Source organism: Rana temporaria, chromosome 13, assembly GCF_905171775.1.
Source record: "Rana temporaria chromosome 13, aRanTem1.1, whole genome shotgun sequence".
NCBI lineage: Eukaryota > Metazoa > Chordata > Amphibia > Anura > Ranidae > Rana > Rana temporaria.
In genome coordinates, this window is record NC_053501.1 from 50,726,444 (window position 1) to 50,754,404 (window position 27,961).

The 27,961-nt window shown below is 42.8% G+C and overlaps 1 protein-coding gene across 1 annotated transcript in view; it reads left to right on the top strand.

The window, feature by feature from the left end:
- The window catches only part of STARD9 (StAR related lipid transfer domain containing 9), a 194,258-nt gene that overhangs the window by 135,626 nt on the left and 30,671 nt on the right, over positions 1 to 27,961 (top strand). Inside the window, exons 21-23 of the mRNA XM_040332736.1 lie at positions 12,726 to 12,913; positions 15,699 to 16,194; positions 19,636 to 27,936. Of these exons, the coding sequence (XP_040188670.1) occupies positions 12,726 to 12,913; positions 15,699 to 16,194; positions 19,636 to 27,936 (8,985 nt within the window). The remainder of the gene's footprint in view (positions 1 to 12,725; positions 12,914 to 15,698; positions 16,195 to 19,635; positions 27,937 to 27,961) is intronic.

Below are 27,961 nucleotides of genomic sequence, written 5' to 3' on the forward strand. Positions count from 1 at the left end.
AATAAGGGCACATCTTGAGTGGTAGTAATGAAGAACAATGTGCTTTAACTACTTATTTTTATCACAAGCTAATGATATAAATGTCAGGCCTTCCTTGCAATTAGTAGAGATTTCCAGAATCCAGTCAGTTCATTCCTCTGTTCTTGCTGCCTGAGCTACTATAGTAACAGAAAGCTGCATAATGCAGTAGAGTAGACTGTGTGCAGCCAAACCCCTGCACCAGCCTGGGCGGGCCTCGGCAGGGGGAATGGAGCGTGGAATGACAGTGTGTCCTGGCTGGAAGCATCTTTGGATGGAGACGTTTTCGCTGTATATATCATAGTGGGATTTTTCTTGCAAAGCAGAATAGCAAATGAATTACACTCTGATTTGTTTTTATCCCTGCAAACATGAAGCTTGTCTAATATAGAGAAAGGTAAGATCAGCGTATCTCTTTTTCTGTTTATTAAAATGCAGCATCATTACCTTATTAAAAAGCCTGTTTTCTAAGTTTACTTTACTTTTTCAGATCATTTTATCTTTTAATATGTAACAGATCAGGGAGAATAATAATGTTTTCTGATGCATGGACAATGTTGGTATTTGTAAAATTTTCTGTTAGCACAATTTTTTTTTCAAATATTCAAAATTCACAACAATTGAGGAATACATTTCTCGGGATTTCTCTGTCCTTTGCTTTGTAACCTAAGATGTCCTTAAGTGTGAGACACAAGTTCTTGTTTTGCCTGTAAGACTCTGTTCAGAGCATTCCCATGTTAAAACTTCAGGGAAGAGCAAGTATAGTATCAACTATATCTTTTATTTGCATATAGTCTTGAAATCTTATGGGATAAAATTTGCTTAAAAATGTATATTTATCTTTTCTGTAGTTACAAACCATAAACGCAAACTAATTTTTTACAATTTCAGTAAATACTTTTAAAGCGGAGGTTCACCCTAAATATACAGTAGAGCTTATCCAGAAGAGCTTATTATGCACATCAAAATTTCGCTATTAACATTTTTTTAAATCATTTAAATACCTGTAATCTGTTGTTATATGCAGACACTTCCTGGTCTGTCTCCCGCCGGTGTGGGAGCGCGTCGCTTCTTTCTCGGTGCCCGAGTGTTTGCTGGGGGTCTTTTGCTATGTCTCCTAGGAGCACAGCGTTGTGCTTTCCAGGAGACTAGTAATAATGCCCAAAGACGAAATCTCACGGTATTTTACTCGTCACGTGACTCAAGAAGCAGGTCACGTGACAAGGGCGGATCTAATTCCGTCATTTTAATTAATGGCAACAAGGTAAATAATGCCATTATACAGCAATTATACACCTTAATACACACGGAGAAGGAAGCCATTGCTTGCACGGGACAAGACGGGACAAGATAACTAGCTCCTTATATTTTACAAATATTTCAGCAAAATGTAAGTTGTGATGGCAACCGTGAAGTGTTGACGGCGCTGCTCGCCGTCAACACTGCTCATGCGCGGGATAGAGTGGTGAATAATAAAAAAAGCCGCGCCCAAAATTAAAATTAAAAAGTCTGTAACATTCAACAGATGGAGGAATGCTGAAATCCCCCGTAGAGTCAATCAAATATTTCAAGTGGAGCCTTCAGTGATGCTTGGTATAATGAAACTGACTGGTCAAAACTTCAAACCACCAGGTGACATGCATACGATCTGTGCAAATCCTCCACCATAAGTATAAGCAGCTTACCAGATAGCAAGCCTTTAACACAGTTGGCTATAGCCCAGCCACGGCCTTTCAATCCCCTGGACACTAGGTTAGGACACTTCGTGCTCAGCGGCAGGATCCCAAGCTCGGGGGTTTAGTGACGTCACTGACGCTGCGTCAGTGACGTCACCACGCCAAGGAGGAGGGCTCCTCAAGCCGGCCAGCTTTACTTTTCGTTGCTACACACTGTTTTTATTCATACTTGTGTAAGTACACTACTGTTTTAATAAATCTTATACCCTGCGGTATCACGCTATTGCGTCCCTCTTTATCTCCCGATATATGTTTTGTGGACCACTTGATTGCTGCCGTTTTCCGATGGGTTGTAATTGCGGGTGAACCGCAATCTCTTTCCACTAAACCCCCGAGCCTGGGATCCTGCCGCTGAGCACGAAGTGTCCTAACCTAGTGTCCAGGGGATTGAAAGGCCGTGGCTGGGCTATAGCCAACTGTGTTAAAGGCTTGCTATCTGGTAAGCTGCTTATACTTATGGTGGAGGATTTGCACAGATCGTATGCATGTCACCTGGTGGTTTGAAGTTTTGACCAGTCAGTTTCATTATACCAAGCATCACTGAAGGCCCCACTTGAAATATTTGATTGACTCTACGGGGGATTTCAGCATTCCTCCATCTGTTGAATGTTACAGACTTTTTAATTTTAATTTTGGGCGCGGCTTTTTTTATTATTTATTATCTTTGTTTATCATACGCTAGCTGCTGCCTATAGACTTTGTTGTGGTAGCGCGGTTTTTTGCTTTCCATAGAGTGGTGAATGCTGGGATATCACCATTCACCGAATCCCGGAAGTATTTGCTTGTGGTCTTCGCAATGCCCACAAGCAAGATGGAACATTCCTGGAGGAAATTTTATAAAACTTTATTTACGGCAAAATGACAGTGCGGATGAATTTAAAATACAGACAAGTGAGTACAAGCTTACCAAAGCAGTAGATGCACATATTTAAAAAAAAAACGAATTCCCGCAGAACCCCCGCTTTAAGAATACTTCAGTCTTGCTGGTATGGGTTTTAATCCCAAAGCTTTAGGTCTCTAAATTTAACTCCAGTACCTTGTATATGACCACCACTAACACGTGACATGAGGAGAAAAGATAAACACAGTTGATAACTTACTAAGTAGCAAAAGAAGAATGATGACAGCCTCCAAGCATGCAACTTTTTTTTTCCAATATGTTTATTTGGTTTTCAAAAATAAAATACAATGGGCCAGATTCTCAAAGGCGTTACGACGGCGCAACACCATTAGCGCCGTCGTAACACCTCATCTGGCCCCGGGTATCTATGCGACTGATTCTCAGAATCAGTTGCGCATAGGTACCCATTAGATCTGACAAGCGTAAGGCTGTTACGCTGTCAGATCTTAAAAGTAATTTTTTTTCCCGCCGCTAGGTGTCGCATCGTCGCTTTTCCCCGTCGTCTATGCAAATGAGGTAAGTACGGCGATTCCCGAACATACGCGAGGTCGACTCAGCGAATTAACGTCATTTGCGTAGCGTACCCGACACGTAAGGTTGCCCCTGCTAATTAGCAGGCGCAACCAATGTTAACTATGGCCGTCGTTCCCGCGTCGAATTGAATAAAAATTACGTAGTTTGCGTAAGACGTCCGTGAATGGCGCTGGACGCCATTTACGTATACATCTAGGCAAATGACGTCGGGCGACGTCATTTAGCGCAATGCACGTCGGGTAATTTACCCGACGGAGCATGCGCAGTACGCTCGGCGCGGGAGCGCGCCTAATTTAAATGGTGCCCGCCCCATTTGAATTGGGCGGGCTTGCGCCGAGCAATCTAACGCTACACCGCCGCAAGTTTACAGGTAAGTGTTCTGAGAATCAGGATTTAAACCTGTAGACCTGCGGCAGTGTAACGTAGAGCTCATACATTACGCTGCCCAGTTGCAGCGCTAATGTATGAGAATCTGGGCCAATGTGTGTAACATCAAGGACGCAGCCACCTTGATAGTAAATTGAAAAAGGTATAACAATACAAGTGAAGACGTAATACAAGGCACTAACAACTCTTACATCAGAGAAAGGTGTCTGCTTCAATGCAAGGCATAAGTCAGAGCTACGGAATTGTGTAAGGCAAGTAGGAAGCTATGGGATCCTATGAGGGATACCAGAGTGACCATGGTTTCCATACAAGGTCAAAGAAATGGAAGGATTTTTGTTGAAGACCTATAGATTTTTCCATAAAAAGTTTTGGTGGGTAGTATTTATAATTTCTACATGGATTGGGTGCCAGGTCCTGTTTCTAGTGCCTGGTGATTGTTTGGTGGATAGTAGAAACGTAGCTACTATGCCACAATATATAACAGAAAATTTGTCGATACCCATATTAAGCAGAACTGACAGGGATTAGAATGCCAGTTATTTCTGATATTATTTTAAATGTTTTCCGCCAAAAGCTACGGATGTTATTGCAAGAACATGAATGATGTTACCGAGGCGACACATCCATGCCAACATAGTGAAGGGCATGTGGTAAACATTTTGCCCAATCTACATAGGGTGAGATACTGTCTGAGGGAGACTTTTAAGGCTAATTCCCAATGGTTCACACAGTGCGTGATAGAGTGTAACGAATAGCCTGGGTCCATTGGTAATCAGAGAAGAAAGCTTGGAGTTCTGATTCCCATTGGAACATTGGCTTTGTTTTACTAAGCTTAGTTTTATTTTGTAATGTATTATAAATGAGGGATGTTCTTTTATGTTATATATTATATTATATTTTAGGATGTATGTTAATAGTAGGTGGTGGAAAGGCAGTTAAAAAATGATAAATCAAGCATGCAACTGAAGACAAGCCAGCAGTGGGAACACCTTTTTTATGGTTTCAAGTTGCTTACTCCTTTATCATTACTGTTGAGTTGTCTTCAGGGCAAAAGTGCCTTTACTATGCTTTTCTATAGCATCTATGTAACATGGACAAAATGTGAAAATGGCCAATATAGAAATGTGTGTCTATTGCTGGTGATGTTTAAAATAGTTTACCTTGTATAAATCAAATTCAACATATTTGCCATTGGGATTCCTTGGTGGGTTGGAGCTGATGCACAAGAAAGAGGGTGGTTTCAGTGACTGCTAAGTGGCATACCGAGTTTTTGAGAGTTATACCTATAATTCCACACTTTGCCTACTTGCACTGCCAAAATAGAGTACTGGAAGTGACTTTGATAAGCACCATTTTTTTAACTGCTTTGGCAGATGTCACTACTGATGGGGCTCACATTACACTGCAGCACTTAAGCTACGTCATTGCAAAATGCTTTTTGAATATTTACTAATGTAATTTAAATGAGCTTGCATGTGTCAGGGCTCCATTCCCGGCTCCATTGAGCTCCCGCGCATGCGCAGGGCGACTGGGCACTGGCGCACGTCCGGGCGCAATATGTGCGCGCGCACGCGCATGCGCGGTACAGCGGCGCACCGTGTGCGTGGACGCGCGCACGAGCGTGCACGTGACAGCTCTGTGGCCAATCAGAGGACTGACTCTCCTATTTAAACTGGCCTCATCCCTTGAACAAGTTGCTGGCTTGTCTTCAGCTCCTAAGTGTTTACCTGTTGCCATACCTGCCTGTTTTGACCCGGAATTCTTGACGACTCTCCTCTCACCTGGAACCTCTGACCCTTTGGCTAACGTGACCTGGATTGCTGTTGTCTCCTGCCCCTTGACCTTGGCTTGCTCTCTCGGACTCCCTCTGAACTCTCCTGCTCTTGACCCTCGGCCTGTGACTCGGATTTACCTTTGCTTCCTGTGGACCCTACCGGACTTACCTACCAGTTCCTGCCTGACCAACGCTTGTCTCCAGTCTTCGGCACCTGCCCTGCTTCTGTCAGCTGCACCAAGTCGGCCTACCAGCTCCCGGCGCCGGTGCCTCCTTGTGCCGTCCCTCCTCTGTCCCAACTCCAGGGAGTGGTCTGCACAGGGTCGCAAAGGTGAGCCGCCCTCAGCATCTCGGTCTCGGTGAGTACAGGTTCTGACAGTACAAGCCAGCCAGATGTCTGAGACCGACAGGGCGCGCTCACCCTTTGAGACGCTGTGCCAACAGGTCTCCGCCTTAACAGAGGCAGTCCAGAAGCTTCAGGAAGGCTACCTCCAGATTGATGGCCGCCTCCAACAACTGGCCGGTTCCCCTGGTCCATCCGCTGCAGCCCTAGCCTCTTCACCCGGACCTTCTGCTGCCCAAGCTCCTGCGGGCCCTGCCATGATGGGGAGTAATCCCGAACCTCGGGTCTCCATGCCCGAGCGATTCTCAGGTGACCGCCGGAAATACCGGGCTTTCAAGAATGCCTGTTCTCTTTATCTGGCCTTACAACCCAGAACTTTTGTGACCGAAGCTGTTAAGGTTGGATTCGTAATCTCTCTCCTTTCTGATGAGCCTCAAGCATGGGCACACTCCTTAATGGAACAACGCAGTCCAATACTTGACTCTATGGACACCTTCTTCACCCACATGGGGAAATTATACGACGATCCTCTACGTGCAGCCACAGCAGAGGGTACTCTGCACAGCTTGAATCAAGGGAGACGGCCGGTGGAAGACTACACCGCCGAATTTAGAAAGTGGTCTGCTGACACAGGCTGGAATGAGTTGGCCCTCAGGTACCAATACCGCCAGGGCCTCTCTGAGAGCCTAAAGGATGAGCTGGCAAGGTCGGCACCCCCTGCCTCTCTGGAGGATTTAATCCAAACCGCCACTCAGCTGGATAGGCGCCTTCGAGAACGTCGTTCAGAGAGGTTCCAGTCCAACCGGCCTAATTGGGTTCCACCAAGATATGCTCCAGTACCTCCGCCTCACCCAGCTCCACCAAACACCTCATTACCCGAACCAGAGCCGATGCAGCTTGGTATAGTACGGGCCCCTCTGACTCCAGAAGAGAGACTCCGGAGGCGTCAATCTAACCTCTGTCTGTACTGCGGAGCCGCCGGACACTTTTTGCGCACCTGCCCAGTAAGACCTTGTAAGTCGAAACCTCCATCTGCTATCAATTTCCCTGTTACCAGTTTGCCTCAGACTTATGTTATCCTCTTTCTTTCCCTACAGCTCCCGGAAGGGGCAACACGTCTGCCGGCGATAATTGATTCCGGGGCCTGCAGCTGCTTCTTGGACTCATCCTTGGCCCAAAAGCTGCGTATCCCCTGCCGTACCAAGGATTTTCAGCTGCAAGTCCATCTGGCTGACGGCTCTCTCCCCCGTTCCGGATTGATTACCCAGGAAACCCTTCCTCTTTGTGCCATCTCAGATTCTGGGCACCGGGAGTTCCTCTGTTTGGACTTGATTCCGTCCCCCATGTTCCCTATCATTCTGGGTCTCCCTTGGCTACAAGTTCATCTGCCCTGCATTGATTGGCTCAAGAAAGAAGTCAGCTTTTCTTCCATCTACTGTTCCCAGCACTGCCTTGCACCCGTTCCAGTCTCCTGCTCCACGTTAGCTACTCCACCTGAAGACCTACAGCATGTTCCTTCAGCCTACCTAGAGTTCAAGGATGTCTTTGACAAAAAACAAGCCGATTGTCTCCCACCACATCGGTCATATGACTGCCCCATCGACCTCTTGCCCGGATCGGAAATTCCCTTTGGGCCGCATATTCCCCTTGTCAGAGACTGAGTTGAAGGCCCTCAAGGCCTATATTGAAGAAAATTTAAGAAAGAAGTTCATCCTTCCCTCCTCCTCGCCAGCGGGGGCGGGGATCTTCTTTGTCGAGAAAAAAGATGGATCGCTTAGACCCTGCATTGATTATAGGGAGTTAAACAAAATTACCATCAAGAACCGATACCCGCTGCCTCTAATCCCCGAGCTCTTTCAAAGGTTCCGATCAGCTCAGGTTTTTTCTAAATTGGACCTCCGGGGCGCCTACAATTTGGTCCGAATAAGGGCAGGAGATGAGTGGAAGACTGCGTTCAGGTCCAGATTCGGGCACTTCGAGTATCTGGTCATGCCCTTTGGGCTCTGTAATGTGCCCGCCACCTTCCAGCATCTAGTCAATGACATTTTTCGACAATTTTTAGATGACTTCCTCGTAGTCTACTTAGACGATATTCTCATCTTTTCAGCCACAAAAGAACTACATCGGCAACATGTCAGGCAGGTTCTCACCATCTTGAGGCAACACAGGCTTTATCTCAAATCAGAAAAATGCGAGTTCGAAAAGACATCAGTGCAATTTTTAGGATTCATCATTTCTGTGAATGGGGTAGCCATGGATCCCCAGAAAATCAGTGCTATTCAGGAGTGGGCACCTCCAACAGACAAAAAGGGCGTTCAGCGCTTCATTGTCTTCGCCAATTTTTATAGACGATTCATCATCGGTTTTTCATCAATTGTTTCTCCCATCACCAAGTTGACCCGCCAGGGGTACCGCTTTCAGTGGCCACAAGAGGCTCAGGAGGCCTTTATCAAACTCAAAGCAGCCTTTACCTCGGCACCTGTACTTTGTCATCCGGATTCTACGCTACCTTTTGTTCCAGAAGTGGACGCCTCGGAATCTGCTACAGGCGCTATTCTTTCCCAGAGACAGGGACCGAAGTCGCTTCTTCACCCAGTAGCCTACGCCTCTCGGAAACTAAGTCCTCCTGAGCGCAATTACGACATAGGTGATAGAGAACTACTGGCCATAAAATTTGCGTTGGAGGAGTGGAGGTACCTGCTGGAGGGGGCAGCGCATCCCATTATCATTTTCACGGACCACAGGAACCTGGAATACTTACGGTCTGCAAAACGCCTTAGGCCTAGACAAGTCCGTTGGGCTCTTTTTTTTGTTCGCTTCAATTTCCATATTACCGATCGTCCTGGCGCAAAAAATGGAAAAGCTGATGCCCTCTCCAGGATGTTTCCGGAGATGCCCTATACTTCCGAGCCCAGCACTATCCTGTCACCTCAAAATTTTTTGCTTCTCCCTCAAACAGATTTGTTGACTGCTCTAAAGACTGCATGCCAACGGTGCCCTGATCATGAGGTTTCCTCCTTGGAGAAAAAGGACGACCTGTTGTGGTCTCGTGGGAAGATTTTTGTTCCAACAGAGGCAAGACAATTAATCCTCAGCACCTTCCATGATCGTAAATTGGCTGGCCATTTTGGTGCTCGTAAAACTTCCGAACTGATCTCTCGCTCCTTCTGGTGGCCTAAATGGAGGTCCGACTGCAAGGATTATGTCTCTTCCTGCATTCGCTGCCAGCGGAGTAAGGGGCCAAACACGAAGACCTGGGGGCTGCTGAAACCCCTTCCTATCCCAGAACGGCCCTGGATTGACATCTCCATGGACTTTATTGTCGACCTGCCTCCTTCAGCCGGGTTTACCACGATCCTAGTCGTGGTGGACCGTCTGTCCAAGATGGCGCATTTTTTGCCCATGGTGGGCACGCCCTCCGCGGCAGACACAGCCAAAATCTTTTTTTAAAGAAATTATCAAGCTCCATGGAGTGCCCAAAAGCATAGTATCTGACAGAGGTACTCAATTCACATCCAAATTTTGGAAGGAACTTTGCAGAGCTTTGGAAGTGGAGATCTGTCTGTCCTCGGCCTATCACCCTCAAAGTAATGGCCAGACAGAGCGCACTAATCAAACGCTAGAACAGTATCTACGATGCTTTTGCTCAGTCTCCCAAGACGATTGGTCCTCCTTGTTATCTACAGCCGAATTCGCTTACAATAATTCCATACATTCTTCTACAAACCAAACCCCGTTCTGGGCTAACTTCGGTTTCCACCCTTCCTTTTTGCCGGACTCCATCCCGGAAACATCTGTGCCAGCGATCCAGGAACGTGTGACCTGCATCCAGCAAAACTTTCAGAAGTTACAGGAAAGCATGCAGCAAGCTCAGCAGGATTATAAGAGGTTCCATGACAAGGGGAGGAAGGATTGCCCTGTCTTCAAAGTGGGTGAGAAGGTCTGGCTATCCGCCATCAACCTCAAGTTACCTATTCCCTCTCGGAAGCTGGGTCCGAGGTTCATCGGGCCATTTGAGATCAGGCGAGAAATCAACCCAGTAGCTTTTGAGTTGGCTTTACCCAGGTCCTACAAGATCCATCCTGTGTTTCACGCCTCCCTGCTTAAGCCCGTTGTGTCTGACCCCTTCAACGGTAGAGAAGAACTGCCGCCACCACCAGTGGAGATTGAGGGGGAAAAGGAATTTGAGGTGGAAGCCATCTTGAATTGTAGGAAGAGAGGAAGACAATTACAATACCTCATCAAATGGAAGGGGTATCCCCCTGAAGACAACTCCTGGGAGCCTTCCCGAAATATCCATGCCCCTCGCCTGATTCGGGCCTTTCATGCGGAGCACCCTGAGGTGATGGACAGTTTGGGCGTCCGGAGTCCGCCCCTTGGGAGGGGGCACTGTCAGGGCTCCATTCCCGGCTCCATTGAGCTCCCGCGCATGCGCGGGGCGACTGGGCACTGGCGCACGTCCGGGCGCAATATGTGCGCGCGCATGCGCGGTACAGCGGCGCGCCGTGTGCGTGGACGCGCGCACGAGCGTGCACGTGACAGCTCTGTGGCCAATCAGAGGACTGACTCTCCTATTTAAACTGGCCTCATCCCTTGAACAAGTTGCTGGCTTGTCTTCAGCTCCTAAGTGTTTACCTGTTGCCATACCTGCCTGTTTTGACCCGGAATTCTTGACAACTCTCCTCTCACCTGGAACCTCTGACCCTTTGGCTAACGTGACCTGGATTGCTGTTGTCTCCTGCCCCTTGACCTTGGCTTGCTCTCTCGGACTCCCTCTGAACTCTCCTGCTCTTGACCCTCGGCCTGTGACTCGGATTTACCTTTGCTTCCTGTGGACCCTACCGGACTTACCTACCAGTTCCTGCCTGACCAACGCTTGTCTCCAGTCTTCGGCACCTGCCCTGCTTCTGTCAGCTGCACCAAGTCGGCCTACCAGCTCCCGGCGCCGGTGCCTCTTTGTGCCGTCCCTCCTCTGTCCCAACTCCAGGGAGTGGTCTGCACAGGGTCGCAAAGGTGAGCCGCCCTCAGCATCTCGGTCTCGGTGAGTACAGGTTCTGACAGCATGTTGGGCAAGTGAAATTGCACTTCAAATGTAAGGGGGTAGAATATAACACTAGCCTTTTTGCCTGCTGTGCGGACCAGAATACCTTCATGAAAGCCAGGTATTGTGCAACCCCTATGCCAACTATATGCTGTAAAGTGTGTGTTGTCCTTTTGACATAATGGTGGCTTTCATTGGTTCATTTTAATGCTGTTCTATTTTATTGCACACCCAAATAAGTATGTTGTATTGGCATATTTCAAGCAGGGCCATCAAGATATTGAAATTTAGGATCTTATCACCTTCGTCATCGTTGTCTGAACTAAATAAAAAGGCAAATACCTGTAAATCCTCTTTGCCAGGAAGTTGATTGTTATAAACTAGGAAAAATACACTGGATCTACATTTTGGTCCTTTTGTCTGTTTGTCAGAAACATTTAGTGTTGACTAAGCATAATGCCTTCATTTGCTTTCAATGTGTAATCCACATTCTGCTGCATAGCAGTAACTAGAGACAATACTGTTGTTTGCTGGACAATGGGAATTTTTACGAAAATTGTATTAGTTTGCATAAACCAATATAACAGAGCGCATTGGTTCAGTCTGAAGCATTAAAAATGTGTGGGCAAAATGGAACAGTATTCCCAGAAAAGAAATGGGAATGTGATAACAGTTCAAGCATTAACCACTTGCCTACTGGGCACTTTTACCCCCTTCCTGCCCAGGCCAGTTTTCAGCTTTCAGTGCTGTCGCACTTTGAATGACAATTGCACGGTCACACAACACGGTACCCAAATTTTATTTTTAGCATTTTTTGAGACAGATATAGCCGGATTCTTAAAGACTTCCGACGGCGTATCAGTAGATACGCCGTCGTAAGTCCGAATGCGTGCCGTCGTATCTTTAAGCGTATTCTCAAACTGAGATACGCTTCTCTGTTGCTAAGATACGACCGGCGTAAGTCTCCTACGCCGTCGTATCTTAGCTGCATATTCACGCTGGCTGCTAGGGGCGTGTACGTTGATTTACGCCTAGAATATGTAAATGACCAAGATATGCCTATTCACGAACGTACGCACGCCCGTCGCAGTAAGCGTTTACGTAAGGCGTTTTTCAGGCATAAGATAAACCACCAAAAAGATGGCGCAGCCCATGCAAGGAATGGACGTCGGAAGTGCCGTCGAATTTTACGTCGAATTTTACGTTGTTTACGTAAGTCGTACGTGAATAGGGCTGTGCGTAAGTTACGTTCACGTTGTAGGCAGTGTTCGACGTATCTTAGGCATTCTATCCGACGCATGCGCACTGGGATACGTCCACGGATGGCGCATGCGTCGTTCGTTCGGCCCCTCATTTGCATGGGGTCACGGCTCATTTTAATGCAACACGCCCACCTCTTACAAATTTGAATTACGCTGGCTTACGCCGGCCAACTTGCGCTACGCCGCCGCAACTTACGGAGCAAGTGCTTTGTGAATAATGCACTTGCCTGTTAAAGTTGCGGCGGCGTAGCGTAAATAGGATACGCTACGCCCGCTGAAAGATGCGCACAGATACATGCATTTGGCCACTAGAGCTTTCTTTTGGTGGTATTTATTCATCACTGAATTTTTTATTTTTTGCTAAAAAAAATAGTAGCTGCTTGCGATACTCAGAAGCAAATCCGGCAGGCTTGTTTACATTTAAATAATTATAAAATACTATGTGTTAGAAATATATAGGTATACAAAGCATACATCACACACAGATACTGTTCCATAATCTTTTCAACCAGTTATGCTATGGTAATGGGAATGTGTAACAAATATATAGTAAGTAGGTGTTATCCCAATTTGACTGCAAAGGTGGAAAAAAAACTTTCAGCCAAAGTATGATCTCCAGAGCCGTTATTTTCTTTCACTACAAGTATTAACACCTTGCATGCATTTGATTTTTACATACAGAGCTGCTATGCAGAGGCAATACGCCTCCTAATCCCTCTCTCTTTTTAGCAACAGTACAGAGACTGTGTCTGAGGAATATCCGCAGTGGAAAACGGACGTGGAATCGTCTTATCGACAAGTAGAAGAGCAGCAGAGATACGTGGAAGATTTGAAAAGGCAGATCCAGGTTGCACAAGTGAAGGGAGAGAAGGAACTGGAACAGGAACAGACTCTGCTCAATCAGCAAATACTAGAAAGTAAGAACATCATTTATGTATTATAGTAATTACAGTATTTCACAAAAGTGAGTACACCCTCACGTTTTTGTAAATATATTATTATATCTTTTCATGTGACAACACTGAAGAAATTACACTTTGCTACAATGTAAAGTAGTGAGTGTATAGCTTGTATAACAGTGTAAATTTGCTGTCCCCTCAAAATAACTCAACACACAGCCATTAATGTCTAAACTGCTGGCAACAAAAGTGAGTAGAACCCTAAGTAAAAATGTCCTAATTGGGCCCAATTAACCATTTTCATTTTGTCATGTGACTCGTTAGTGTTACAAGGTGTCGGGTGTGAATGGAGAGCAGGTGTGTTAAATTTGCGGTTATCTCCCCCACTCTCTCATACTGGTCACTGGTTCAACATGGCACCTCATGGTGCCAACTCTGAGGATCTGAAAAAAATAATTGTTGCTCTACATAAAGATGGCCTAGGCTATAAGATGATTGCCAAGACCCTGAAACTGAGCTGCGGCACAGTGGCCAAGACCATACAGCATCATATACAGAGGTTGTCTTTGGGAAATAGACGTATGAGTGCTGCCAGCATTGCTGCAGGGGTTGAAGGGATGGGGGGTCTGCCTGTCGGTGCTCAGACCATACACCATACGCTGCATACTGCATTAAAATGGTCTGCATGGCTGTCATCCCAGAAGGAAGCCTCTTCTAAAGATGATGCACAAGAAAGCCCGCACACAGTTTGCTGAAGACAAGCAGATTAAGGACATGGATTACTGGAACCTTGCCCTGTGGTCTGATGAGACCAAAATAAATGTATTTGGTTCAGATGGTGTCAAGCGTGTGTAGCGGCAACCAGGTGAGGAGTACAAAGATAAGTGTGTCTTGCCTACCATCAAGCATGGTGGTGGTGGGAGTGTCATGATCTGGGGCTGCATGAGTGCTGCCAGCACTGGGGAGCTACAGTTCATTAAGGGAACCATAAATGCCAACATGTACTGTGACATACTGAAGCAGAGCATGATTCCCTCCCTTTGGGGTCGTTATGTTGGAATACTGCCCTGCGGCTCAGTTTTTTAAACACACCACTGCCCTGTTAAAGAAGCTGAGGGTAAAGGTGATGGACTGGCCAAGCATGTCTCCAGACCTAAACCCTAAGCATCTGTGGGGCATCCTCAAACAGAAGGTGGAGGAGCGCAAGGTCTCTAACATTGACCAGCTCTGTGATGTCATCATGGAGCAGTGGAAGGCAGTGCTGGAAAATAATGGTGGTCACACAAAATATTGACACTTTGGGCCCAATTTGGGCATTTTCACCTAATGGTGTATTCACTTTTGTTGCTAGCGGTTTAGACATGAATGGCTATGTGTTGAGTTATTTTCAAGGGACAGCAAATTTTACACTGTTTACACAAGCTGTACACTCACTACTTTACATTGTAGCAAAGTGTAATTTCTTCAATGTTGTCACATCAAAGCATATAATAAAATATTTACAAAAATGTGAGGGGTGTACTTTTGTAAGAGACTGTATGTATTTAACTTATAAATAGCAGAGACACAACTAGCTCCTTCTAAAACATGTATAAATTACAATGTATGGCTGCCTCATATTGATCCACAATACTGTGTGTTAAAAACAACGGGGGCTACTGATATTAAATACAAACCTTGATTGGACCACGCTGGTATGCAAAGAAAGACATACGGTAATCACATTGATCACTGTTCATTTTTCATTTTGGATTGAAATAGATGGGAGATGGGGGGGATGGGTTAATGCTTGTCAACTAATTTTGGTTTGGCTGATAAAGTGTTATATTTTAGTAAATATAAAACATATTCAAAATGGGGGATGCCAATTAAACAGTTTTAAAGTTAAAACTATTTTTTTTTTACTTTAATGTATCTCCTGCATTAAGGAAAAAAAAAGTTTTACCACTTATTGTGCCCCCCCCCCCCCCCCTCTTAAACACATACCTCTTGAGTCCTCTCTTAATCCTGGCTGTGTCTCCTGCTGCTGTCAGTCAAATCAGTCAGAGGAGGAATATAAAACATATTCAAAATGGGTGAGGCCAATTAAAGCGGTTCTAAAGTTAAAACGTATCTTATTTACTTTAATGCATCTCCTGCGCTTATGGGTGCACACGGCCGGACTTGGGGGTGCACCCACACAGATCCCCAATAGCTTGCTATGGGGGTACTTGGAAAAGAGGAGGAGTGGAGAGCGCCAGAGGAGGATTCTAGAAGAGGAGATAAGTACTGCCCTGTGCAATACCATTGAACAGATTGTGGGTAGTGGGTAGGTGCTGCGTGGTACGGCGGCATAAAACCAAGTCCCAGTGCAGAGAAACAGGAATATATTGTAACTGAAGTTCAGCAATACAGAACAGGCCCTGCAGGAAGGTATCCTAACTGGAGGCAATCACAGAATGTAACAGAGATGTGACGGTAGAAGTAGGCCTCAGTTGTGCCGACAGCATCTTTCTTGAGGGATGAAATGCCGCCTAGCCAGTCCATACTCAAGTGGGGAGGCTTCTAGATAGGATGTCCCTGCACTTTCCCTACTTCTCCAGAACCTCTCCCTGACACTTAGCACTTTCCCCGCCAGAAGGGAGATCTGTTCCTACTCTAAAAAAAAAAAATGATTTAAAAATGATTTAAAAAAAATAAGAAAAGTAAGGACTCATTCACACGGGTTCTCTGGCCCATTAAATCTGAATTAACAGGCGGTTTGATTTTTAGACAAGGAGACCGTGCAACCTGATTTATTTTTAATTTTTTCATCTGATTACAGACCAGCAGTGGCTTGTGAAAGAGAAGCAGCGGCTAACTGTAGCATGTCAAGAGAGAAAGGAATCAGCATCTCAAACTGAGACCAAAACATACGCAGAGGTTGAAATACAGAACTGTGTACAAACTGAAGTCAATCCCTCTCCAGAGGAGGTGGACAGAAAGCAACTGTTGCAGCTGGAACTGCTGCGCAAATGCTCCCTTCGGAGGGCTGAGCGAAATATTCGAAGAAAAAGGCTAAAGTTTCAGCTGGAGAGGATTGTAAAAAAGCAAAAACTCTTAGAAGCAAAGACAACTCTCCAACAACTGGAAGATACATGCTGGATTAATGATGATGTACTGAAGCCAGTTTATCTACAAGCACCTAAACTTCAAGACCATGTGGTACTTTCTTCATCACTAGAAAGAACTAGGTCTTCTTCTTTTTCTTCTTCCTCTATATTATCATACTATAAGAGGCGCTCATTGCCTTGGACTTTACAGACACTTCCTACATATAGGTGAGAACCGACTGCATATATCTTATCGTATATGCCATGAGTGCATTGTCAGCTATATTTAATAATCTATTTAATGTAATAGGAATTGTCATGCATTTGAGTTTTACCAGCTGTGTTTAGTAATGTAGTTTAGGAATTAGAACTTTTCATGTATTTGAGATACTTGCTATTAGATGATTATCAAATAGAGTGTAAGCATTAGCTAAAAACGTAATGCGCAAATTCTGCTAGACAAAAATTGCTACATCTGCTCAGCATGGGGGGCAGTAATGTTTATTTTGGGCCCTGGATTCCAAGTTGGGGCGCTCACCTTGGCATGAAGTACAATGTGGGAAGTTAGCTGCAGGGTGCTATACAAGTCCAGGACTATGGTCCATTTTTTTGGTTCCCAGACCCTCAAGACCCCTTTTGGAGGTACGCACACCATGATGGGAGAACCTAGAAATGTAATAGGACCAGTGTTGTGGATAAGGTAAGTTAGGGTTTCCCTGTATAATGACTCTGGCTCCTGGTTTTTAATTACACTATCCACAGAGCATAGCAAACCATGTGGTTTATTGGGCAGAAATTTTGGGAGGTGTTACCCCTTCCTTTTAGTCTCCAACGCATCTCAACAAATGGTTTTAAAATTGGCATTTTTCTGTCTTATTTGAACCTAATCTCAGAAAGATGACTCCTACTGATATTTTTCAACTCACCTATTCCACTGAGAATTTATGCAGTATGTTGCTGCATTGCCACACCAACATCTACAGAAACACAGGAACTCTGTCAGCGCCTGGGTTCCACACTCCTGAACCGAGCTGGGGATCGCCTCACTAATAATAGTGGATTGCAGGTGCAAGGGAGTCAAATAGCATGCATTCCAAAGGGGGGGAATACAGGAAACACAGAACACTGCTCGAGGAGAAAGCTGTTCACTTTTCCCAGAGCAATACCCTAGATACCGAAACCGCTCCCCTCATCTGAATTCATCTCCATCATGGTCATGCACTATGTGGCCTGTCTGACAAAAGTAGATTTCTGCCACTATGTCTGAATTCTTTGGAAGACTTTTGGCATGTATAGAACATTTAGTTTCCAGATGCAAGAAATGTTACACATCGACCCTGTTCAGAATCAAAAGCAAATTCTCCTTTACTTGAAAAGATATAAAGGATAGTATTGAGGGCATTGATTTTGGTAGCACAGGCAGCAGAGGATTTTCCTTCCTCTAAAAGATTATCAGGTTCACACTTTGGCTTTGTGCCAAATGTTGCCCACTGTGGAAACACTGCTTGTTGTCATGAGCAGTAGTCTCTGCCTAACCGCATTTGATTTTCCGTAGCCAAAACAGACCCCTATGGGTACTAAGAGACTGACCAAGTCTAAAAAAATACATTTATTATAGAAGCACTGATTCATTGTGTGCTTTATGATTACTGGCCGGGCCCTGAAAAGTTTTTGCTGATATTTTTTCTATGGAAAATTATTTTAAAAATAAATTGTCTATTCTGGTGGCCATTTCTGTTCTCAATAAACATCTTATGGTTCTTACTAAAGACGTTCCCTCCTTTAAAAATTCTATTGATAGGCGTTTTGAAGCTCTTTTAAAGTCCTTATTTACTGCTGCAGGTCCAGCCCTGCAACCGGCAACTGTTGCCATATATGTTTGCCAAACTATTGCTAACTGGTCAAGACCCAATAACAGAGACAAGAACCTGTCTTTGAAGACCCTGTTCACTTGGAACAATTACAGCTGATGCCTTCAGCCCTAATGTTTTGTGTTGATGATCCTAAAGTAATTGTAAAGTCTCTGTTATTTTTAATATAAAAAAAAAACATGTTACTGAGCAGCCTGGATCCTCCTCTTCTCCAGTCCCTTTTCGTCTCTCCTGGCCCCTCCCTCCTCTTGGGTGCCCTCAAAGCAAGCAGCTTACTATGCAGGTACCCAAACCATTCAGACACAGAGCTTCGGCCTGGCCCCGCCCCCTTTATATTCTCATTGGCTGACTGACTTTGACAGCCGAGACATTCCTAAAACACTGCTGGAGCTAGAGGGACCTCAGGTAAGTATTGGTCTCAGTCTCAGCTGATTCAAGTTCAAGTTCAAGTTCTAGTTCAAGTCTCAGCTGATGTGAGCTTCGGTACTTCAAGTTGTTGTTTGAGTGTTATGTTTGGGTTCCTTAAACCCTTGTGTGTTTTTTGTGGGCCTGTTGGCAATTCTATGTTGCTATGTTGTTCATCTCTAGTTTAATGGCTTGAGTGAGTCCCATCTATGAATACCAGACCTGTGTCCTGTGCTGTATAATAATAATAATAATAATAATAATAATGATAATAGGAATTTTATGGTTCAATACATTTTTATTGAATTTCACAATAACAAAGTATTGGATGTAAATGATCTTGAAGCAAAAAAGACATGGTGCTGAAGCACCCATACATAAAACAGCGGTAATACAATAAATCAGAAATAAATTGAGCAGATAAAGGTGTTATGCAGCATCAAAAAAAAAACATCAATCAAAAATGTAACTTCTAGAAACAATGGATATACAGTGGTTCAAAAGGCGAGATTTCAACATGGGTAGCAGTCAGGCAATGTGTTCACAAAAAAGCGGGGGGGGGGGGGTGTAGTCAGTGGAGAAGGAAGAGAAGAGAAGGGAAGAAACGGAGGAACGAAAGTATGATGGTCTAGCCCTACCTATAACTCGAACAGACTATGATCTATTCTGGATGGAAGAAAATGCATGTATGAGTATTTTTGCATGGTATCGGCTTTCCACTTTCTCATTTAGCTAGTTTGCGTAATCTGAGATTTAAGCTTGGCTATAGAAAGAGTGGGGGAATTTGATAAAAGCTATTTTTAGTTCTTTATCTTGGAGAACAGTACAGAACACATGCCCCTTCCCTCTGCTCCTTGATCATTACTTAATGCTTGTTAAAACTGGAGCCTCATAGGGTTATATGAGAATGCTTTAGGAGTTACCCTAGCAAAAGTTTATGCCAGTGTCCACTAACCTAAAGGTAGCAACATATAACTCTTAGCAGAGGCGTAACTAGAACCTTCATGGCACCAAGGCAAGAAACCATGAAGAGTCCCACTGACCACCAAAGCCCTTTCTATTAGTCCAGGGGCTTTTCCCACTGATAACAAGGCCCTTTACAGGGCCCCTTACAAAGCTTTCACATGTTCTGCGTTGGTCTCCCCTCCTGCGATCTTTGCAACCCTGATAGTTCCGCCACTGACCCATAGTCTATAAATACAAATCCAGTGTCCTGTACAAAATAAGTAATTTTTTTTAAGATAAGGAATTTACAGGTAAGTAAAAATTCCTATTTCATGCCTATTCTGTTGAGATCTCTTAACAACCATTTTATATGGGTCTGGGATATGTTTTTGTATTGTATTTATAGTTTGTAACCAAGTAAAACTATATTTCATTCTTTCATTTTTAGTGCTCTCATAAAAAGAAAATGTAAAAGTGAGCTGGTACAAAAATCCAAGACCCGTGAGAACAAAAAGCCCCTACGAGCTGTGTCGATAGATTGTCTTGTTAAAACTTCACCCACTGGAGGCAGCTGTGAAGAAGTGGACAGTGAACCATCCATTGTAGAATCTGCAAGCCCACAAGCGGAAAAGAGAACCAATAACCTGCTTATTAGTTACAGCAACTCTGGTGCTACAATTTTTTCAAGTGATCCACAAATGAGCAAAAAACGGCAAAAAATGGATAAAGCTGGTGGTGGATCAAAAGGACTTTCCAGCTGTTCTACTGAGCCACCAAAGAAAAAAAATATACGAGCTCCTGTAAATATAGGAACCAAGGACACAAAATTAAAAGCAACTAAATGTCAGTCACAACCTACTGTTGGTATACCTAGAAAAAACACAGTGTTGGAGAAGAACAAAATCACAGCAAAAAGTGGGAGTATAAAATCTCCACCAGAAAAATATGCCAAGAATAGTCAGAGCTCATCTGGCCCAGGAAAGATTCCAACTAGGGAACCATTTTCAGCAAAAACGGTAAAAAGAAACATGACAGTGTCAACACCAAGTACTAAAACAAAACCAATTAATGGGGCTAATAAGATATCATCTTCTGTTGTCAACATTTCCAAAGTTAACCATTGTCATGAAGACCCCCATGAAATGGAGAGGAAGTGGATGAGCACAGAGAGACTCAATAGGGGACCTCTGAGATCAAATATACAAGGACTTGAACACTGGAAAGAGGATGATAACAGTGACTCTTCTGATGGTGAAAGCTACTATTCTGTAGATTCTCTGTCTTCTGCATATACCAGTGCCTTAAATGAACAACTGAAGCAGGAAGATAAAGAGAGGCAGAAATATAGCAAGAGGGATTCTGACAGCGAGGACAGCCAAATGTCACAGGACTCACTGTTGGAAAGAGAAAACAAAAAGGATAGGCATATTAAACACAGATATAACAGGTACAAGACATCTGGGACTCATTCTGGTTCTTTTAAAAGTTTAACAGAAGATCACAACTCATTTCCTTTAGTTACAACTGGGTCAGTTACTACTGGATTCTCAAAAAGTTTTTCTCTAGACAGTTTGGCTGATTCTGATGAAGTACCAGATGCGGATTCGTCTGAAGAACTACCAGCAGAGATCTTCTGGAAACTCCAGAGTCCTAGGTGTTTAAATATGACTGATAATGATCAGAAGAATATAGACATCACAACCCCATGGGAAAATACAGCTCTACAAAGAAGTGCCTCGTTTTACCTTAAGATAAATAATGATGCTACCATGGCATACAGAGATACCTCAACACCACCTTTGAATGTTCATGATGTAAAATCCCATCAAATTCCCCTTAGTTCACCTGTTTTTAATAGTGAACACACTTTGCATGGATTATCAACTGAAAAGTGTACTGTAGAACCTGCTGTGAATACGCTTTACCAAGACGCTTCCTGTCTTGACAATAAGGCTGATAAAACGGATTCAGACTTCACACATATTGAAGGGACGGAAATATCTACTGAAAATCTTGTTATTAAAAGCAAATCTAGGGCATCTCCTGACATACAGGAAGAATTGAATGTACAGCACTGTCACGATCCAGAACCACTCTACAAAAACCTAAATATATTTAATGTTGAGGGAGATCAACCAAACACTAGTCATATCAAAGATGTCAAAGTAAAATGTTTTGAAAACCAGAAACCTATTCATGAATGTATTATTGACAACAATGATTGTTCCATTAGACATTTAGATGACTTGCATACATCAAAACATCATTCAGATTTTCCTGATTTATCAAACAATTACATGGAAAGTGAGAAAAATACTCAGAAATCCTTTCTAGAAAAAAAGAATGTAGCTTTGGAGCCCATTGGTTTTGCCAAAACTGAGGTAAATAAAATACCACAATCATTGTTGGACCCAACAACAGATGAAGTCAGCAAAAAAGAAGTCACAGTTTCTGTGAGAACTGATGTTAACGGGGATCTCGGAACATGCAGCCAGGATATAAAAGATAACCATAAAGAATCTGTAGAACTAAATGAAGTAAATAATGAAGCAAGCATTGCACAAGGAAATAATGCAGAAGAAGAACTGACAGAGTGTAATAAAAATCTTTCTATATCAAGGAATTCTGTAAATTTAAATACAGCTGTAAGTACAGTAGTCTTAAAAAGTTCAAACCAGGATACGGAGCAAAATATCCATTCAAAATACAGCTCTAATGTAATGCCATCGGAAATTACTGATGAAGAATGTAAACCTAGAGAGATGTTTGTTTTACATTTAACTCACGAGAATGGTGAAATTCATGACCATACTGATGCCAGTATCAAAAACCTTGACAGAAATGTAACACAAGTAGGGTTAACATGTGTGCAAACTGACTATCTGAATAACCAAACTACAGTTCTCAGTGATACTTGTTCAGAATTTAACAGGTCTGTAATTTTACATTATAATCATTTAGAGAGTGAAAAAGTCCAAAACATGTTGACTGGGATTACAAACGTGCTACAAACAGAACACATGCAAATTCATAGTGGCCTCGAGACTCCCAATTTGATATCAGAAGTGACAGAATACAAAGAAGCTCTAGATGTAAATGAGAACACAGAGTGCAAGCTGGAAAAACATTTGTCTGATAAATATAATATCTATGAAAATAAAGTTGCTGATCCCCTTCAAAGATTGATTATTGATAGGCATTGCAAAACTCCATCTGTTGACAATGCTGACATGAGCACATCAGGTCTAATGGCCAACCAACCATTTTGTGTTGTGAAAAATAAAAATCACACAATGTTTGTTGATCAGAGTGAGTCAATAAATATAACACCACTAATAATATATAATAACCTTGTCCAACATAATGAAAATCTTGGCAATGATGACTTTCCTCTTTCTAGAACTGAGGATGGATCTGGTGACAGCCACAAGGACACAAAAAGTACAAGTTTTTTTAGTGTCTCACCAGAGGCTGAAAAGGAAGTCACCAGCAGTTCACCAGTAATAAACCTCAATGACCTTCCTTCTACTGAGCACTTACTTCCAAGGTCAAGTATATTACCTAGCGGAAATATGCCTGAGTACAACAGCCCTGAACATAAGGAAAGCAGAGTAAATGGATGCTTCAGTAAACATCCTGGTAACATCCCTTCAAATCATTCAGAAACTGCACTTTTTGACAAGACTTGTGAATTTCAACATCATCCTCTTGACATAAATAGTAATGAACAAAGTGCATCTTGGAGTTCTTGTGATGATAATACAGGGCCAGTATCCAGTCTCAATAATACACAATATGTTTTAAATTGCAATCCATCTGGTGAGGCCCTTGTTCAAACAAATTCCTGGAAAGAGAAAGGGATATTACCAGAAGAGAGAATGCAGAATTTACAGTCTTTATCTGAAGACATTCAGCAAGTGCATACATTAAATATAGAACCCCTGAAACCACATTATGCTAGTGATCTCCTTAATTGTAAAAATGATATACACTATTGTAAACCAGATTCTGAACTGCAAAAAGCTATATGTCTTCCAGAACAAGCCATCCACACAGATATGAAGAATTCACAATTGTTTAATAATAGTAAAAATGACAACCAATCCATTTCCTCAGGGATCATATCAACCCTTGTAGATAATGAAGATGCAGAAAATTCTTGGAATGAGATTGCTGATCAGACCTTAAAAGAACTAAGAATGGAAACTATGACATCTGAAACTGAATGTTCGCTTCAACTTAATAAACAGATAAAGAAAAACCATGAAAATTCTGAGAAAACCAATGATAAAGATGATGGTAAATATAGCGCTTCGCAGAGAAAACATAAAGATTCATATTTAATTGATAAACAGGCTAATAAAAAGCATGACCTAGAAGAAAATGATAATAAAGATAATGAACCTTATAATCGTGCACTAAGCACTCAGGATTCTACAACTTCAGAGAGATGTTTTCAGAAACACATCAAAGACACTGTTACTGAAAATAATGAGCAATCTAATTCTAGTGACTCTTTGTGTAATGTTATAAATACCATGCAAGAGAACAATTACCGTGTTGTGCAACCCTTCACACAAGCTATTGGAAGTACATGTCCAATTCTTCCATATTATGAAGCTATACTGCAAAGTGAACAAGTTTTTGGATGTAGTAGGGCTAAAGCTGCAAGCACACATTATAAAAATACAGAAAGTCCACCAAACACTTCTGAGCCAGAACAATCTCACTTTGGCTCACAATTTTCTCCTGACTTGAAAAAAATGGTAGAAGATGTCAAGGGTGAAAATCAGGAATTAAGGTCCTTCAGGATTTTGAAGTGTAAAGAAGGAAATATTTTTTTTAAACCAAAAAATGAGGAATCAGAACTTGGTATCCCACATGGAGCAGAAACATGTGTCACAAAGGATGAAAGTATACAGGAAGGCTCTACAGTATCAGTACCCATACTGTTGCATGGTTTTCACACAGATTTGCATTCCTTGGCAGAAATGAATGGCGGCATTTCTTTCAGTAGGGCTTCTGGGAGACAGGGAAATCTTCAGGAGGAGAAAAGTGAGCAAATACACCTTTGTGCAGTAAGGGAAAGTTGCCAAACAATAGAGCAAAATTTCCGTTTTAAAGTGCAAGAGGAAAACTTGCTGGTGCAACAAACCCTGAACAAACTGCCAAGTAAGAATAGGATTATGCAAAAGGAAGAAAGCCCTCTGGCAAAGGAAGAGCTAGAAGACAGAAGTAATGTTATCTCTTCACAAAACCCTGAAAATGCTACTTGCAAATCCGAATCTGCTTACCCTAGTTTAACTAATTCTACAGATGCCCGCACACTTCCAGCTTCTACATCATCTGCTAACTTTTCTAGGTGTATTGGAGAATCAAATGAAGTGTTGAAAGATATCCAGAATGATTCCAATAAATGCCAGTATCAGTTTCCTCAAAGCCAAGAAGCAGACCATGAGACTGAAATATCTCCAAGTTGTCAGTCATCCACTTTCAGAACCTGTCAAGAAACTGAACCAACGGAAAAAGGAAAGGTAGACCATGGCTTAGATCATACATGTGAAGTGTCCACTTGCATCACTAAGAATTGGCAACATAACCCCAAGTCAGAATTTAATTTGGTAATGGCAAAAATCGCACATCAATCTACAGAAGTTTTGGACCCCTGTAGAGTAAATGTCATATCAGGTCATACACTAGAACTAACTGGCCCAGCCTTACAAATGGATTACAGAAGCAGAAAAAATGAAGGTGTTGAAAACAACATTCTTGTGACTGAAGAAGACCATGGAGAATGTCCTTTAGAGTTAAATGAATCTCCTGAGACTTCTTCAGGAGTAGATGACATGGAAACATTCAGTTCTTTAGTCTCGAGTGGCCTCACAAGCTTAAACATCGGGTCACTGGAGAGTCTGTCAGTATTAAATGAAGGTAAATCAGAAATGTATGGAGCTATTCATACAGGTGTTCCTGGTGATTTTTCTCACCTTGGATTTTCCAAAATAGACATGTCAACTTGCACCATGTCTAATGAAGCTTACTGCTCTACCCATACATCTTGTGAATGTTTATCACCTACCATGGCTCTTGCCAAGTCACAGTTGGCAGAATCCACAAAGTTCCCTTCTGATGGATCAGCCTCCAGCCCAAGATCTGAATCTTCTCAACAAAGATTAGGTTCTGGGACCAAAACTATATGTAATGGACAAGACCATTCAAATACGGAGTTAAAGGATTGCTCACCACATGGTGTAGCACATTTTGTAAGTGCCCAGGAAAGCATTGCTGGGCATACACATTTTAAGGATGAAGGTACAGATAAAGACTGCATTACCATTAAAGTACCATCTAAACTCCACAGCAGTTTATTTCATGACTCATCACAACAAACGCAGACATCAATAGAAGAAATGTGTGAGAATACAGAAGGTCTTCACTTCACCTCAAGTGACATTAACCCATTTGTTCACTCTTGGCAGCAGGAAGTTAGTCCTAGGGCTGGGTGGAGGAACTGCTCATTTAACAGTGCCAGTGATGTATCTTGCAGTAAGTTGCAAGCCACAACTGATAAATTAATGAGGTGTTCTAGTGTTGATGAAGCGCTCAACTCTCGAAGTTCCCCTTTTAATTCACATCTTAGTTCCTATGCAAAACCAGTATCCAGCACAATAAGCAGTTTTGAAGGAAATGATTCCAGACCTGATTTAAATTCATTTGATGGTTTTCAAGATCACCTATTGGATGAAACTCTTGCTTTACACACAAGAAATGATACGGAATTTGTTGGGACATCTGGGTCACAAGTACGATTTGATGAATGTTCCCAGCTAGATGAAATAATGATTCTTTACACTTCAGAGTCCGAGACTTGCAATGAAAATGACCAAAGAATATCTTATGAACACAGAACACACACTAAGCCTAGATATCGTAGAGCCACCAAGCACCAAAGAAGTAGCACAGATGTATTTTCCTCACGGAAAATGAGGCACCACCAGAGACCAGTTTCTTGGTCCAATATGCAGAGCATGTCCATTCATTTATCACAGCTGTTACAGGAAACCTCAGAACTACTGGGAAATTTGTCTCAGCATCACTCTGAAAATGTCACACTTGATATTGCAGAGTCACTTGTGAAAAAATCAGTCAAAGACTCTTTTACTCAAACTTATGAAGACAAAGGTATTCAGACAGATAAGCCAAAAATAAACAGTTCTCAGAACTATAGCACAGAAAGTAACAATTTTCTAAGCCCCTCAGAGATAAATGTCATTGTAAAGGTAGTTGGAGCAGATTCATCAACTCATATTCCAGACAACACTCATTTAACAGGGGCAAAAAGTAGTAGTCAAACGACAAATGTTAGGACACAAAGCCTTCCAAACTTGCATGGATATGTGCCTGCTAAATTAGCAGATCATGGGATGTCTAAATCACCACATATGCGAGCGTCTGTCCCATTCCTGTCTGCTAGCACTCTTCCGCTTTCTTCACCTACAAGTTCTACTATTTTGAATAAAGACTCAGAGGATATTTCTCTTGCTGTAGCAAATAGTCCTTTATCAGGTGTTCAAACTCTGAGATTCCACACTGCATGTCAAGGAAACACCATGATGGTTGACCGAGCTTCCTCACCAATTCTAACGTTAAAAGCAAGCAAGAAGCCTGTTAATAAATTTGAACTTGAAAACAATTCTAGTGAACAAAGCCTTCAAGTATCTCGGCACAGGAAAAGGAGAGAACAAGAAAAGTGTATGCTACAAGTCACCAGTTCTCAAACAGGAAAAGACAATGAAAACATTTTTCCATTTGGTCAAGGAAGTAAAGAAAATAAATTTGAAGTTGTACACTTCAGCTCTCTCAGAGAATCTCCTGAAAGAAGAATAGCAACACATAAAGTTCAGACATACAAGAGTGAAAACTGCATTCTGCAAAACAAACTCTCTCCCATTACCAACCAATTTAGTAGTAACTCTGAGATTTCACGGTATGGAGACAGGGAAGATACAAAAGACAATTTAAGATCCACTCAACCCAAAAAAGTACCTGCAACCACATTTACTGGTTTGCCGCCATGGGAACGCCCACAGTCACTTGAAAATCTCTATCAGATGGCACATCCCGTGTTGGACGGGCACAGACAGTCCCTAACAAGAACTACAAAGACACAAGATTGTGCTGATGAGAATGATCTTGCTAGTATTACCATAACATCAAGTAATTCATATGCAAAAAATGAAATCCGCCAATATTCACCTTCCCAAGTAAGTGGTTTTGACTTGCAACTGCAGGATGATGGCTTATCTGTAGTGGAGAGTGAATGCAATACTGACATTCTTCTAGGTCAAGAACCCAGTTTGGCAAGCAGTCACAAATCACATAATTATAGTTTGCAGGATCTGCCCCTTCATAATAAGTTCAGCAATTGGTCTGGATTTCAAGGTATCTTACAGAGAAATGAACAGTTGTTAATGAGTTATCCAAATCTGAGTATGAAACAAAGCCCCACCTGTACGTCTCAGGAAGAGGCGGAAAGCCGATCTCGTGAGATTGAGAAACTGCAGCGGGAGCGTGCAGAGGTCATGTCTGCAGTACACTTGAAGATTAATCCACAGCCACTTACTGTACAGCTAGCAGAAGCCAAGCTCAGTTACGGAATTGGAGAAACTGATGCACTACTGAGAGTGATACAGACAGGAAAGATGGATAGTCAGGATCAGGTTTCTGTGAAGAAACAGCTATATGCAAGGTAAGAAGCAAGGTACCATTTTTTT